A 14600-nucleotide genomic window follows, 5' to 3' on the forward strand; every position below is an offset into this window, starting at 1 on the left:
TTCTCCTCCCAGACTGTCCTTCAACACTGTAGACCGACTTAACAATCAAAAAGCAGCTGATAAATTTCATAGGATTATGAATTCTGCTTACACTCCTTCAAACAACCTTAATTCTCAGATAGCGGCAGCCACTTCTCTTGGCCTTACAAGGATAGAACTTAATCTCATCTGACAGATTGGTTCAATTCTGAGCAGTCGTGAAAGCAAAAAATAAATTTGCCCTCCCTCCAGGCTTTTCTAGTAGCATTTTGTCTGTGAAACAAAGACAAGCTGTGGTTGTTTTAGAAGAGGGAAGGAGGACCAGCTCAAAAAACGTAATGGGTTGGGAAAAGGATGTGGTTTTAAATGACGGCAAGGAGGGGGCTGTTGCCTAGAGTGGGGGTTGAATTTGATGTTACAAGATTCCGAAAGGTCATGGGATTGGCGGTTCTGGGGAAGGGCTGGGGGCTCGGCTCCCTCCTGGCTCCACCCTTTGCAGGGGTTATAAATAGATGCCTGGTGTGCTCTCTAACGTGAGCCCGAGGCTGAGATGTAGAGTGGTACTGATCACCTGATCGAAAACTTGCTGCTAGAGAAGGACATTTTGAAGGTTTTTTGGATACAAGAGGTGTCTCTGGAATCCCGTTCCTAGATCTTTCTTGAAGATTCGAAAAAAAATTAGGGCCATGGGGACACAGAAGGTAAGAATGATACGATTATCATTATTTTTACATGTTTGGGGTACACTCTGAAAGGCAAACATAATGGTGATTGCTGTGTTCTCTTTTATCCTGTCACCAAGCCATCCTAAGGCCTTTTCATTTCTTCTCCAGCCTGCAGGGCTACAGTTTCACCAGTTCTCTTTGAATTTCATATCCTGTAAAGGATTTATTCCAGTTCCACCACCTTCTTGTCTCTGGGAAAGTCACATGGAGAAGTTGAGTTTGTTTCTCAGGTTTATTTTACATAATTACACTCCACTGAGGATGAGCCAGTTGAATGTACAGAGGATCGGGGGCTGCCTGATTGTGATGATTACAAGTGTGGGTCCAGGCGCAGTATGAGGACTTCTCTGGAAGCATTAGGCCTTGAAAAGACCAGATATTTGTTTGTGGGCCTGGTGTCCAGCCATCTGTTCTATGACCTGTGGAATTTTCTGGATACTAAGGAGAGAGGATTTCAGTTGGCCTTCCTAACTATGGTTATGATTGTGAGCGCATGATATAGTAATGTTAGTGTGTGTTATGTATGCAGTATTTGTAGGGAGAAAAGCATTTTCATTAAGGTAAACTTATTTGAAAATAAAGGAAGATAAGAGAAGGGATGAAAAATAGGAAGGAAGAAGAAAAGGCACTCAAGGATGATGTGATGAAGGCAAAAAGAGGTTTTTACTACAGGGAAAAGAATTAAACAGAAAGAGGCCTGGCAGGGGGCCTCAGGAGTCCTTATACCTAGTTGCCTGGGAGGCAAGGTCAGTTTGGGCAACTGAAGTTCTCAGCTTGCCACTCTTGTCTGACTGGAGAGAGGAGGAGTTTCAGGAATGGTTAGGGATGGACTCAGGCATAGATATTGAGCTACTTGGAGCTGGAGATCTGAAATAAAACCCACTTGAATTATTCCTGGCAAGCTGAGAGATGACTGGGTTGATTTCTGTTCTCCCATGATATGTCTCCCATGTGAAGTTGGGTTGGGAGTGAATTTGTGCTCTCCCCCTGCTGGGTGGGGGATAGCAATACAGTATTAAATAAACTGGAAGGATTTCAAATGGGGCCAGGATGAAATGGGTAGAGACCGTAGATTACAGGGTCCAGAGAGAGAGAAAGGAGCAGCTCAGTGATAAAGACATATCCACTAACATGGTCTGGGGCTTCTGTAGAGTCTAGGGTACAGGTAAGACTGCACTGGATCTAGCTGTTTCCAAAATAATCTGTTCTTAAGAATTCTAAATGTCTTTTCCTGTGTCCCAAATTCTTTCATATCTCGATGCAGTTCTGTTTGCTTTTACCAGGGACAATCTTTTGAATTCCAAATTGACTAACTCAGTTCTTCTTAACTTTTTCCTTCCCAAATTTTTTTGCCCCCTTTCCGAAGTTTACTCTACATGCTTATCCATATATTTCCAGATAAAGTCTTCAGTGATAACCTGTTCTTTTGTGTTTATTACCTAAATCTTATTAAGTTTTTGTTCTTTTCATACCAATCATAGGATAAGTTATGGTAATACATCTCTGTAATTGATAAGAGACAATTATCAAGAGTTTTAAGTACTGTTTCCCACCCACCCCCAATCCTCCCAGGTCACCGCACCTCTGGTCTTTGCCATCACCATTGCTGCTATAGGCTCTTTCCAGTTTGGCTACAATGCTGGAGTCATCAATGCCCCTGAGGTGGTGAGTACCAGGCAACTGGAGTTAGAATTTTGAATAAGGAAATTATTCCTTTAAGTAGGGTTTCAAGAATTAAGAGTGTCAAACAAATTTGCTATCTAGCTTGGCTAAGACTGAAAAGAGAGCATGCTATTGGGAAGTCTACTTGAATCCTTAAAGCAAAACTCAGTTGCTCCCTATGTCCTGCACTGTACCCATTCTTCCTCTCAATCTATGGTGAAATACTTCCTTTATTATCCCTTATGGTTTAGTTGGTTACAAAGAAAGGATAAGGCTCTTCAGAGAGGGCTGGGGTGCTCATTGAATATCAGTGCTACTACCTCCTGGGAATTTTGGAACAAATAAAAGCTTCTTTTCAGAGTAACATTAACTCCAATATGTTACCTCTCATTTTCATCCCCATCTAGTCATTCCCTTCGTTCTCTACCTATAAAGTAGTAATTGTAATGTTGTGTTCTTAGGGAAAGAAAGACCCCCAGTATTTGTCTCTTTTTCTCATTCAACTGTAACAGTCTGCCCTCCCACCAACCATTTTAATTTGCAGATCATAAAGGACTTTATCAATTACACTTTGGAAGAGAGGTTAGAAAAGCTTCCCACTGAGGTGTTACTAACGTCCCTCTGGTCCTTGTCTGTGGCCATCTTCTCCGTTGGTGGTATGATTGGATCCTCTTCCGTTGGACTCTTTGTCAACCGCTTTGGCAGGTATTGACCAGAAACTGGACAAGGAAGGGGGCTATTCTGGTTGCACTGAGGACAAGTATTGAGAATTAGGATGGGACGGTGATGATACATTTGAATGAGAGCACCTCAAATTCTGATCAAGGGAAACTTAGTCCAGCTGGCACTGAATATGACTGACTACTCTTGCTTGGGGCTCTACTGCCCTGTGTAGCTTCCACCCAGCCATCGAGAGATGGGCCATGTGAATGATTGGCTTTGCAGTCCGAGTTAAGCTAATTCAGTTTTCCAGTTATGTTCACTGTGGAATTTCCCAGAAACATACTTTATTTGCAAGGTTAGTTGTTTGCTTTTCTTAAAAATTTGGGGTTTTATGTGAATGTGTTCATTATTTTACACAGCAAAATAGGGAGGAAATATTTTGTAATCCTTAAGTCTTTGGCAAATATGGATAATGACCAAATAACTAAACGGGACTTTTTTTTTTTTTTTCTGGAAAAAGGAAATTGTATTTTCTCACCCTATGCTGGCTTAATAAAGTAAACATCTTAGAGTGTAGAATACTTTCAATAATGACTAGTGAAAAAACCATTCAGTTTGCTAATTAGATGTTCTGGAAACATAAACGGAATTCAAAATTTTTAATAAATGGAAGCAAACTAGTTAATTTGATAGTTTACTTTTTGTTTTGTTTTTGAAAGCATTAAAATTTTAACAAGGGTTTCTCAAAACTAAGATGGCTTCTTCCTATTACTGTATTAGCAAACAACAACCAGAAGGGGTCACAAGGAAAGGAATGCAGAGAAAGGTAAAATTGAGAATGAAAGATGAGATTTTTCTCTTAAAAGGGTTCTCTGTTGTGGCTGCACATTTATTATCTCCCCAGGAAACTTAAAAGTCCCAGTATCAGGCCCCAGGACCTGTGTTTCAGTATTTTTCAAAGCCCCCCAAGTAATTTCAGTGGATCACCCAAGTCAAGAGTCACTGTTGAAGTACATGGTGCTGACTCTTCCCAACAGCTTTTATAATATTTCAGTGTTAGTCTTTTACTTCGGGCTTCTATCAGCATTGTCCCCAGTGGCTCTGCCTGCCATGTTTTCAGTAATTTATTATGCAGTAATTTATTATGTGACACTAGTTATCAACACTAATTGTTAATGACATCACCATAGTCTAGCCTAGAGGAGGAAAGCTGGAGTTGACTGCTTTTTGCGTAAAACTTTTTGGCGATGTAGAAAAACTTGTCTGAAATCTATCGTTTATATATTGGTGATATATCTAAGCAACTACATTATAACTAAATGCAGTAAGAATCATTGGTCCAAAAATATCTCTTGAGTATGTTCATGGACTGGCTATATATATCAGAGTTGCCTACGGCAATAATTCTTAAACTTGAGCTTGCACCAAATCACTGGAGGGCTTTTTAGAACACAGGTTGTTGGGCCCATCTCAGAGTCAAACCTAATGATTTGATAAATCTGGGGTGGAACAATTTTATTTTTTTCTTTTATTGATTTTAGAGAGAGAGGAGGTGAGAGGGAGAGAGAGAAACATCGATGAGACAGAACATCGATTGGCCGCCTCCTGCATGCATCCCACTGAGGGTTTGGCTCACAACCTGGGCGTGTGTCCTGACCTGGAATGGAACCGGTGACCTCTTGGTGCATGGGTCGATGCTCAACCACTGAATCACACCGGCCGGACTAGGGTGGGACAGTTTTAGTTTCTAGCAAACTTCTGGCCAAATTTGTCTGTGGCCAAATCTGCTTTCAGAACTGCTGGCTAAAGTGCATGCTAAAATCTTATCCTTTGCAACAGCGTGGATGGACCTGGAGAGCACTATGCTAAGTGAAATAAGGCAGTCAGAGACAAGTACCACATGATTTTACTTATATGTGGAATCTAATGAACAAAATAAAATAACAAAATAGATTCATAGATAGAGAACAGACTTGACAGCTGTCGGGGGTGCCGGGGGTTGCAGGGTTGGGTGAAAAAGGTGAAGGGATTAAGCAAAAACAAAACAAAACAAAACAAAAAACTCAGACAACAGACAATAGCACAGTGATTACCAGAAGGAAAGAGGGGTAGGAGGAGGAGGTAGAAGAGGGTATAGGGTGGATAAATGATGATGGAAAGAAACTTGACTTGGGTTGGTGAATACACAATACAATATACAGATGATATAGAATTGTATACCTGATACCTATATAATTTTATTAACCAATATCACCCCAATGAATTCACTTAAAAAATAAAAATAAAGTGCTCGCTAAAATTCTAGGCTACAGTTGTAACTTAAAAGAAGAGAATCTGCCCTGCTGGTGTGGCTCAGTGGATTGAGCATCGGCCCATGCACAAAGAGGTCACCAGATTCTAGTCAGGGCTTATGCCCGGGTTGCAGGTTTGATCCCCAGTAGGGGGCCTGCAAGAGGCAGCTAATAGATGTTTCCTTGTCTCTCTAAAAAATAAATAAATAAATAAAAACATACTTTTTTAAAAGAGGAGAATCTTAAACAAGTTCTCTAGGTGAGTTTTATGCACATAGAGGTATAAGAACCATTGATCTCAGTTATCCCAACTAGAAATGTTCTGATGATAGGAAGTGGAAAAGTTAAATCAAAAGAGAGGATCTATGCCCTGTCCAGATAGTTCAGTTGCTTAGAGCATTGTCCCCATGTGCCAAGGTTGGGAGTTTGATCCCCAGTCAGGTTACATATAAGAATCAACCGCCCTGGCCAGTTTGGCTCAGCGGTTAGAGCATCGGCCTGCGGTCCGGAGAGACCCGGGTTCGGTTCCCGCTAAGGGCGCGTGCCTCGGTTGCAGTTTGTCCCCGGCCTTGGTTGGTCGTGCGGGTGGTGGCCACTCCATGTGTCCCTTTCACATTGATGTTTCTCTCTCTCTCTCTCCCACTCTGTCTGAACAGAAAATGGAAAAATGTCCTTGGGTGAGGATAAAAAAAAAAAAAGAATCAACCAATAAATACATAAATAAGTGGAACAATGAGTTGATGTTCCTTTTTCACTCGCTCTCATTCCCTCTCTAAAAAATCAATCAATAAATAGAAAATTTTTAAAAAGATGTATAAGTTTGGGGGACAGTTTAATATGGAAAGAAAGGAAAAAGATAGGGATTGTTTTGCTAACTTGTCTTTGTTTAAACTTTTAGGCGCAATTCAATGCTTATTGTCAATCTAGTGGCTATCATTGGTGGCTGCCTTTTGGGATTCTGCAAATTAGCGGAGTCAGTTGCAATGCTGATCCTGGGCCGGTTGGTTATTGGCGTCTTCTGCGGACTCTGCACAGGTTTTGTGCCCATGTACATTGGAGAAGTCTCTCCTACTGCCCTGCGGGGAGCCTTTGGCACTCTCCACCAGCTGGGCATCGTCATCGGGATTCTGGTGGCCCAGGTACTCTAGAACTTAAACTTAATCAGTGTTAGTTTCAAGTATCATTAAAAGAGGTAATAGCCCAGGCCAGTGTGGCTTAATTAGTTGAGCATTGTCCTGTGCACCAAAAGGTTGCCAGTTCAATTCCCAGTCAGGGCACATGGCCAGATTTCGGACGCAATCAGTGGTAGGGAGCCAGCAGCCGAAAATACAGTTAACAGATGGAGTACTCAGAAGAATGTCTGACACATATTCAACTATACCTAAGATTTAGATATTATTATTATAGTTCACAAACAGGTGAAGAAACAAGCAGGGTAGGAAAGGAAACATGTAGAAAAGAATAGAAAATTTTCTGAATTTTTTGTTTGTTTTACTCAATTTGTGGCCTATAAAGTATGGGATTTATACTATTATTTTTGTGTGGTTTCTAGATATTTGGTCTGAAATACATTTTGGGAACTGAAGATCTGTGGCCCTTGCTGTTGGGCTTCACCATCCTTCCAGCTCTCCTACAAAGCGCAGCCCTTCCATTTTGCCCAGAAAGTCCTAGATTCTTGCTGATTAACAGAAAGGAAGAGGACAGTGCTAAGAGGAGTGAGTATCCTTCACACCTTCACTGTAGGAATTATAGGGTTGTGGTTTGATTTGGGATGAGGATATTGGATCCATTTTTGTCATCTCCTTGCCCTGCCCCTCAGAACCCAAGTGAAGAGTTTTCTGATTACTATTAAGTCAGGGACTTTTGACCCCCTAAAGAAAGAGGTGAGAAGGTAAGTTCAGGCATGGATGTTGATTGATTAGCCATGTCTAGGGCTCATCTCTAATGGCTTCTCCTCAGCTGTCTTAAGGGATAAATGAATTCTGGACAGCATCTTACCTTTATCCTTTCCTCTTGTTCTCTTCACCAGTCCTCCAGCAGTTGTGGGGCACTGAAGATGTGACTCAGGACATCCAGGAGATGAAAGATGAGAGTGCTAGGATGGCACAAGAAAAGCGAGCCACTGTGCTGGAGCTCTTTAGATCACCCAACTACCAGCAGCCCATCTTGATTTCCATCATGCTCCAGCTCTCTCAGCAGCTCTCTGGAATCAACGCTGTGAGTATCAGCTTTGTGTCTAAGACATCCTTCAGTATTTTACTTAAAACATCCGATCAGAGGTGAATAGCTCACCTTATATAGTCCCTCACAATGCTTGCCAGGTAGCAGCCACTCAGAAAATGCTGATTATCCAGGTTTTGGTTTTATTTCTTAAAATTATATTTATAGTACATGTTTTCCATGTGGAACAATGAGAAAGTTAAATAAAAATGAAATAAAATAAAAAATGTGTCACCCTTAGTCTTGGAACAAATGGTTAACATTTGTCATCTTCTAGACTTTTTTCAGTATATAGGACAACACAGATTTTTTGATCACTCATATTTTTCCAGACCTTTCTAACTCTGACCTATCTTACATGATGTCATCAGTGATAATGTAGGCCATAAAACCGAAGTAGATATCCAAGAGTTTATATGCCCTGGCTTTTCTCTAGGACTTTACATTCTAAAATCAGGAAAGCCCTGGGAAACAATTAGGAAACCAAGACATCTGGGAACACACTGGTAACTTCAGACTGAGGTGGCCTTACCACTGTACATATTTTTTACAACTAGAATAGAGATTATGATAGTTGAGAGTGGGGATGCAAAATGGGAAGCTAGCCTTGTCTGGTTTGGCTGAGTGGTTGGAGCATCAGCCCGTGGACCAATGAGTTGCGGGTTTGATTCTGGTCAAGCCCACGTACCTGGGTTGCGGTTTGTCCCTGGCCTCGGTTGGGCTCATGCAGGAGGCAACCAGATTTATGTGTCCCTCTCACATCAATATTTCTCTCTCTTTCTCTTTCCCTCCCTTCCCACTCTATCTGAAGATAAATAGAAAAATGTCCTCAGGTGAGGCTTGAAAAAAAAATTAAAGAAAACAAAATGGGAAACTAGTAATTGGCAGGTAGCCCTTATATTCTATGCAAATATCAACTTCCTTCTTTTGAGTCTCGGTTGTGGGAAGAGAGAATATTATACCTTCTATCCATTTGCAAGTAAAATATTTGGATATGAAGAACACCCTTGTCCCACCTCTTTAAGTACTGATTCATGCCCTGATGGTTTCTCATCAGTCTTTGATTGATATGATTAAATCATTTTGTTGCAGTGTTTTGCCAAAACAAACTTGATACTCAAAATAGTAGGTTGGTCCTATTTTTTCAGCTGCCATGCACAATTGCTATTTCAAAGTTGCATCTTTTTTTTTTTTCCTCCTAGGTGTTCTTTTACTCAACAGGAATCTTCAAAGATGCTGGTGTTGAGGAGCCGATCTATGCCACCATTGGTGCTGGTGTAGTTAATACCATCTTCACCGTAGTGTCTGTAAGTTGGATGGTTTGGTCATTTTGGGGGTACAGTGGTCAGAGGGGAGAGGAATTCTTGCTACACATGTTCAAAGATGCATTGTGTGTACTTGCACCTCCTTGCCGTTGTTTAAACCTTTTGTTTAATTCCTCTTTGTGGGGCAGAGGGAGAAATACTGAATGATGGGTGTAAGTAGTCTTCACTTTTTCCGAACAAATATGGAATGGGTGGGAGAAAGGGAGGCAATAGAAAGGGTTATATCAGATATATTAAACTTTGAACTGGAAAAGGGGATGTATGACTATAAAAAGTACCCTGCTGTTCTTAGGCAGATTCGGGTAACTCATACAATGTGTTCATGAAAAGAAGAGCAGAAGGTCATGTTACATTCTTTTTTTAGCTGTTTCTGGTAGAAAGGGCTGGAAGGAGGACTCTACATATGATTGGCCTTGGAGGGATGGCTTGCTGTTCCATCCTCATGACTATTTCCTTGTTATTAAAGGTGAGTGCTCTTTGAGTGAGGAAAAGGGAGGGGAGGGGGGAAGGAGAGGTTATAGTTGATTCTCTGTCATGGGCGTGAATAGTTGAGACTGGAAATGATATAGTCAAATTTGGGAGAAGCGTCATGCCCAGAGTTTTAAGAAAAGTAGATCACCACAGATAGGTAAATAAATTGATATACTCTTTACATCTATATAATATATATATATATATAGCTGGTAAAATGCATTATATAAATTAATTCTTAAAATAATTCTTAAAATAATGAGGCAATTATTTCCACTTTGCAATTGATGAAATGATCTTAGTAAGAATGATAGTGTGATTACATAGCTAGGATTTTTTAAAAAACCCACATTTTTTATTCTAAGTCTAGGAGCTCCATTATACCCCAGGACAAAAGAATCTTTTCAGGGTCTTATCTCTGGGAAGTTAGATCCTGCCTATGTCAGGCTGTCTTTAATGTTAACTTTCCTCTGTTCCTTCCTCCTATAGGATGAGTACAACTGGATGAGCTATGTTTGCATTGTGGCTATCTTGGTGTTCGTGGCCTTCTTTGAAATTGGCCCAGGCCCCATTCCCTGGTTTATTGTGGCCGAACTCTTCAGCCAGGGACCCCGCCCAGCTGCAATGGCAGTGGCTGGTTGTTCCAACTGGACTGCCACCTTTTTGGTTGGACTGCTCTTCCCTTCAGCTGCAGTAAGTAAATGAAAGCAAAACTTATCTAGCTCATCTTGAAATCAGCCCACTTAAGCCATGTTTACAATATGATACTGACACCTTGAAGAATTGAATCTCAAGGGCTTTAGACCACATATTGTTCCCCTCATTTCTAATGACATATAGAACAAGAAGGAATGACAGTAGGAAAGATTAAAGTAGGAGCGTAAAACGGGGAACTTTTAAAAGACCACTGGTCTGAAATGATATAAGCATATTACCACCTAGAAACAATAGTGGTAAGCCAAGCCTCAAAGGATTTCAAACCAATATTTAATATCCATCATTTGAATTAGCATTTTGGCTTCATGATCTTAAAGGTTCACTAAGCACAGGATATTAACGAATGAGTTAGGTCCTGTTATAAAATGACTTGGAGCTGCCCAGTTGGTGTGGCTCAGTGGCCTGAGCATCCTCCCATGCACTAAGGTCACTGGTTCAGTTGCCAGTCAGGGCACATGCCAGGTTTAGGGTTCAAATCCCAGTAGGGGGCGTGCAGGAAGCAGCTGTGAATGCTTCTGTCTTACCCATGTTTCTATCTCTCCCTCCCTCTCTAAAAAATCAATAAAGACATATTAAAAGCTCTGTCCAGTTTGGCTCAGCGGTTCGAGCGTCGGCCCAAAGGACCAGAGAACCCCAGGTTCATTTCCCACTAAGGGTACCTCGGTTGCAGTTTGTCCCCGGCCCCAGTTGGGGTCATGTGGGTGGCAACCAGTCGATGTTTCTCTCTCTCTCTTCCTCACTCTCTCGCGCTCTGTCTGAAGATAGATGTAAAAATGTCCTCAAGTGAGGGCTTAAAAAATATATATTAAAAAAAAGACAGCTCACAAACTGTTTTTTAAAAAAATTACCTGGAGCTGATTTCGATGAAGGAACTTGCCCTGGACATCTACAGTGCATTTCCTATTTCCGAGCCTCCCATAAGCCTAGACTTTTTTTTTTTTTTTTTTTTTTTTTTTTTATCCTCACCCGAGGACATTTTTTCCATTTTTTGTTCAGATAGAGCGGGAGGGAGAGAGAGGAAGAGAGAGAGAGAGAAACATCGATGTGAAGAGACACATCGAGTGGCTGCCACCCGCACGACCGACCAGGGCCGGGGACAAACTGCAACCGAGGTACGTGCCCTTAGCGGGAACCGAACCCGGGTCTCTCCGGACCGCAGGCCGGCGCTCTAACCACTGAGCCAAACCGGCCAGGGCAGCCTAGACTTTAACAGCGATAACCAAACATCCTGAAATACTCAATAGGTATTTAGAAGCAGCTAACTTGAATAAACAGAAAAAGGATGATACAAAATTGCAGAGAAATACAGTAAGTTAGCAATGGAATTATAAACGAATCTCCAAAGAAACCTTCCTGTTTTCATTAATTATGACTTGTGGCTTGAAGTCTATTGGAAATATGGATGTGAAGGAAACGAGTTTGTCAGTGACCAGGTTTTTATATTAACACTCCTTTTTTGTTTGTTTGTTTCCTTTTGTAGTTCTATTTAGGAGCCTACGTATTTATTATCTTCACTATCTTCCTCGCGATCTTCTTGGTCTTCACCTTCTTTAAAGTTCCTGAGACCCGAGGCAGGACTTTTGAGGAAATTGCACGAGTCTTTGAAGGTCAGGCACAGGCGGTGAGCAGAGCTAACAAAGGCCCCGTTATGGAGATGAACAGCATTCAGCCTGATAAGGAGGCCACCACCAATGTCTAAGCCATGCTTCCTTCCCACCTCCCTCCCAACATGAAAAAGCAACCTCTCCCTGAATGGGGAGAGACCTCATCAGGTTGTAACCCAGGACTGTTTTCTGAATGCTGCTACTTGACTCTTTTCTCATCCCCACACTCCATGAGCACTCAGAGGACCCCAATGCTGGGGTTAGTTGTATCTTCAATGGCTTTTTAAGCATTTCATTTTTTGGACATTCTCTTCTGTTTAGGAGAGACCAAGTGAACCTACCTTCATTTCAGGAGGGATTGGCTACTTGGCATTTAACAACTTTGCCAGCTCTTCCTCCCTTAACTGCTTCATGAGGGCATGTGTGGAAGGAAGTGTTCCCCCAGCCTCAGACTCACTCACCAGGAAACAGATATACATGAGTGTGGAGGGCAGAGAGGAATTAATTACATAAGAGCACCTTCCTCACTTCCATACAGCTCTGCAGAGCAAATTAATTTGAGTTTTATTTATTTTATCTTCTGGTTTTATTGCATAAATATTTATTTTTATAAGTGTAATTTTACCAAATGATGAAAACGCAAGGAAATTGAGGTTAGAGGGAGGTACTTAAAGAGTTTAAGGTGGAAGCTTTTATACTGGAGAGGTTTATAGTTTAATAAGGGAAGAATTTTGGCAGAAATGTAATGCATTATTGGAGGATATATGATGTGTGTGAAGTTTGCAGGTCGCCTCTCAATTTCTGTCCTTCAGATGGAAATTCTCAAGTACAGTTTCTCAGAAAAGTCATGTGCCTGTATAAAGAAGCTACTGGTTTCCTTTGGAACTGTTTTTTTTTTGTTTGTTTGTTTAAGGTTATATGTAGTATTACTTGAAATCTAGGATTATTACTAAAGTGGGCATTGTAGTTAATGGTGGTTGATGGGTTCTGATTTTGGATGGAGTCCAGAGAAGGGAAGGTTGTTTGTAGAAATTAATCCTCCTTTGCCCTCACTGAACCAAAACAACTTCTCTTATAGTGGACTCCTTTTTTATTTTATTTTATTTTTTTAAGTACTCCTACCACTTATCTTGTGTGAGAGCAAGCAAAAATATTGGTTCTTGGTAAAGGTTTGATTTTTTCTTTCTCCATTTTGTTCTATAGGGTATTTTAGATGTTTAGATTTAAAATGTTTTGTTTTAGGCTCTAGCTTTAAAAAAATTCAGAGGAGAGTGTTCATAGCTAACTTGGAATTTGTAACCTCAGTACCAGGAGAGGATTCATCCTGATCGACTGTTACCTAGTTGAAGTATGTTAATGCTTTAGGGTCAGCCCATGCCTGTTTTTGTCTGTTTCCATGTCAAGTTACTCTTGTTATCATGTTACCATAGTATTATGTCAAGTGCCTTAAAGGCACTTGAATCTTTCCCTTAGACCACATTTGAGGTAGTATGAGTAAATGTGCAGTGTAGCCCACACTTGAGAGAGTATGAATGTATATGCACTGTCACTTTGCTCTGGGTGGAAGTAGTTTATTGGGAACTTGTTTCCTCTTTGTTCCTATAGCCCCTTTTGGATGGAATGTGTTACAACTCATCCCTCTGTATATAAGTAACACTGCCTCTCTGGGTGGGATTTGCATCTGTGGCTTTCTTCCTAACATGTAAAGGACTCTGCTTCACTCCAGACTCAGACAATGGGAGTAGGAGAGTGTGAAATCAGGACATGTGGCCTCCTAGGGGAGCTAGAGGAAAGTCAAAGTGTTAGATAAGATGGAGGTATTTGCACTTGCCATAAGTCACGGACACCTCCACTCTCTAGTTTCTCAGTATTTTTATAAATGAAGATAGGACCCTGGTGGCACCCTCTCTCCCCTTTTTCATATGTTGCTTGAGCTCCCTTTCTCTCCTTGGTGCTTATACATTTGAGGCCCTTTAGCCAAATCCTTGCCCATGACAATATTTTAGTTCTCAGTTCTTACCATGCCCTCTGGTCATTGAGCCTTTGGGTAGAAACTCACAGAACTATGGCATGAGGCTTTGCTGGGTCAGGTGACTTTCCTCCAACTGCACCTCCACTTTTGACTCCTCAAAAACTGTGGGTTGGCAGTAACACAGTGTGGAAGTTTTCCCATTTCTCAGTGACCAGATTGTAATATTTCAAAATAAGTTTTATATTATTAATGTTACTGTGGTTCTTTGTTTTGAAATAAAAATTCTGAATGTACATATGATATCACAGCCTTGTTTTTTAAGTTCGCTTTGTTTTTGTCCTTCTTCTAACAACAAATCTGCTTTAAATCTTGGTTTGGCCATTCGGTACCTATTGTAACTTTGAGTAAGTTTCTTATAAGACAGTCTCATATAACCCGGCTGGTGTGGCTCAGCGGTTGAGCATCGACCCATGCACCAAGAGGTCACAGGTTTGGTTCCTGGTCAGGTCATATGCCCAGGTTGTGGGCCCGATCCCCATTGTGGGGCATGCAGGGGGGCGCTGGTCGATGTTGTCTCTCATCGATGTTTCTATCTCTCCCTCTCCCTTCCTCTTTCTCTAAAATCAATAACGAAAAAAATATTTTTAATAAAGACAGTGTCAGATATATGAAAATAGCAATCCTTGTTTGTTATGCAGATGAAATACATTGCTTTGTATAGTTAACAAATTATGTTGCTTTCTTTCCACAGTGAGAATTATTCTGTTTTTCTTCCTTATGTTCTTTCCTACTTCATTTCTCCTTCAGCCTTTGATCATTAAAATGCATCCTACACTGATGTCAGAACATCCATATTAGATATATATATATCACTATCCTACCTAAAATCCTTCAGTAGCTTTCAATCAACTCCAAAAAGAAAACTTAAGCCCTGGCTGGTTTGGCTCAGCGGTTAGAGCATTGGCCCAAGG

At 41.0% G+C, this 14600-nt stretch overlaps 1 protein-coding gene across 1 annotated transcript; it reads left to right on the top strand.

Annotated features, from left to right (window-relative positions):
• The first annotated feature begins 376 nt into the window (after window positions 1-376).
• SLC2A3 (solute carrier family 2 member 3) lies at window positions 377-13917 on the top strand. The gene is made up of 10 exons (XM_036251439.1): window positions 377-680; window positions 2277-2369; window positions 2911-3071; window positions 6219-6459; window positions 6873-7035; window positions 7350-7537; window positions 8743-8847; window positions 9230-9331; window positions 9826-10029; window positions 11534-13917. Exons 1-10 carry the CDS (start codon window positions 666-668, stop codon window positions 11750-11752), a joined length of 1491 nt encoding a protein of 496 aa, XP_036107332.1. The 5' UTR covers window positions 377-665; the 3' UTR covers window positions 11753-13917.
• Window positions 13918-14600: the final 683 nt, after the last annotated feature.

Source organism: Molossus molossus, unplaced genomic scaffold, assembly GCF_014108415.1.
Source record: "Molossus molossus isolate mMolMol1 unplaced genomic scaffold, mMolMol1.p scaffold_m16_p_10, whole genome shotgun sequence".
In the NCBI taxonomy this organism is placed as follows: domain Eukaryota; kingdom Metazoa; phylum Chordata; class Mammalia; order Chiroptera; family Molossidae; genus Molossus; species Molossus molossus.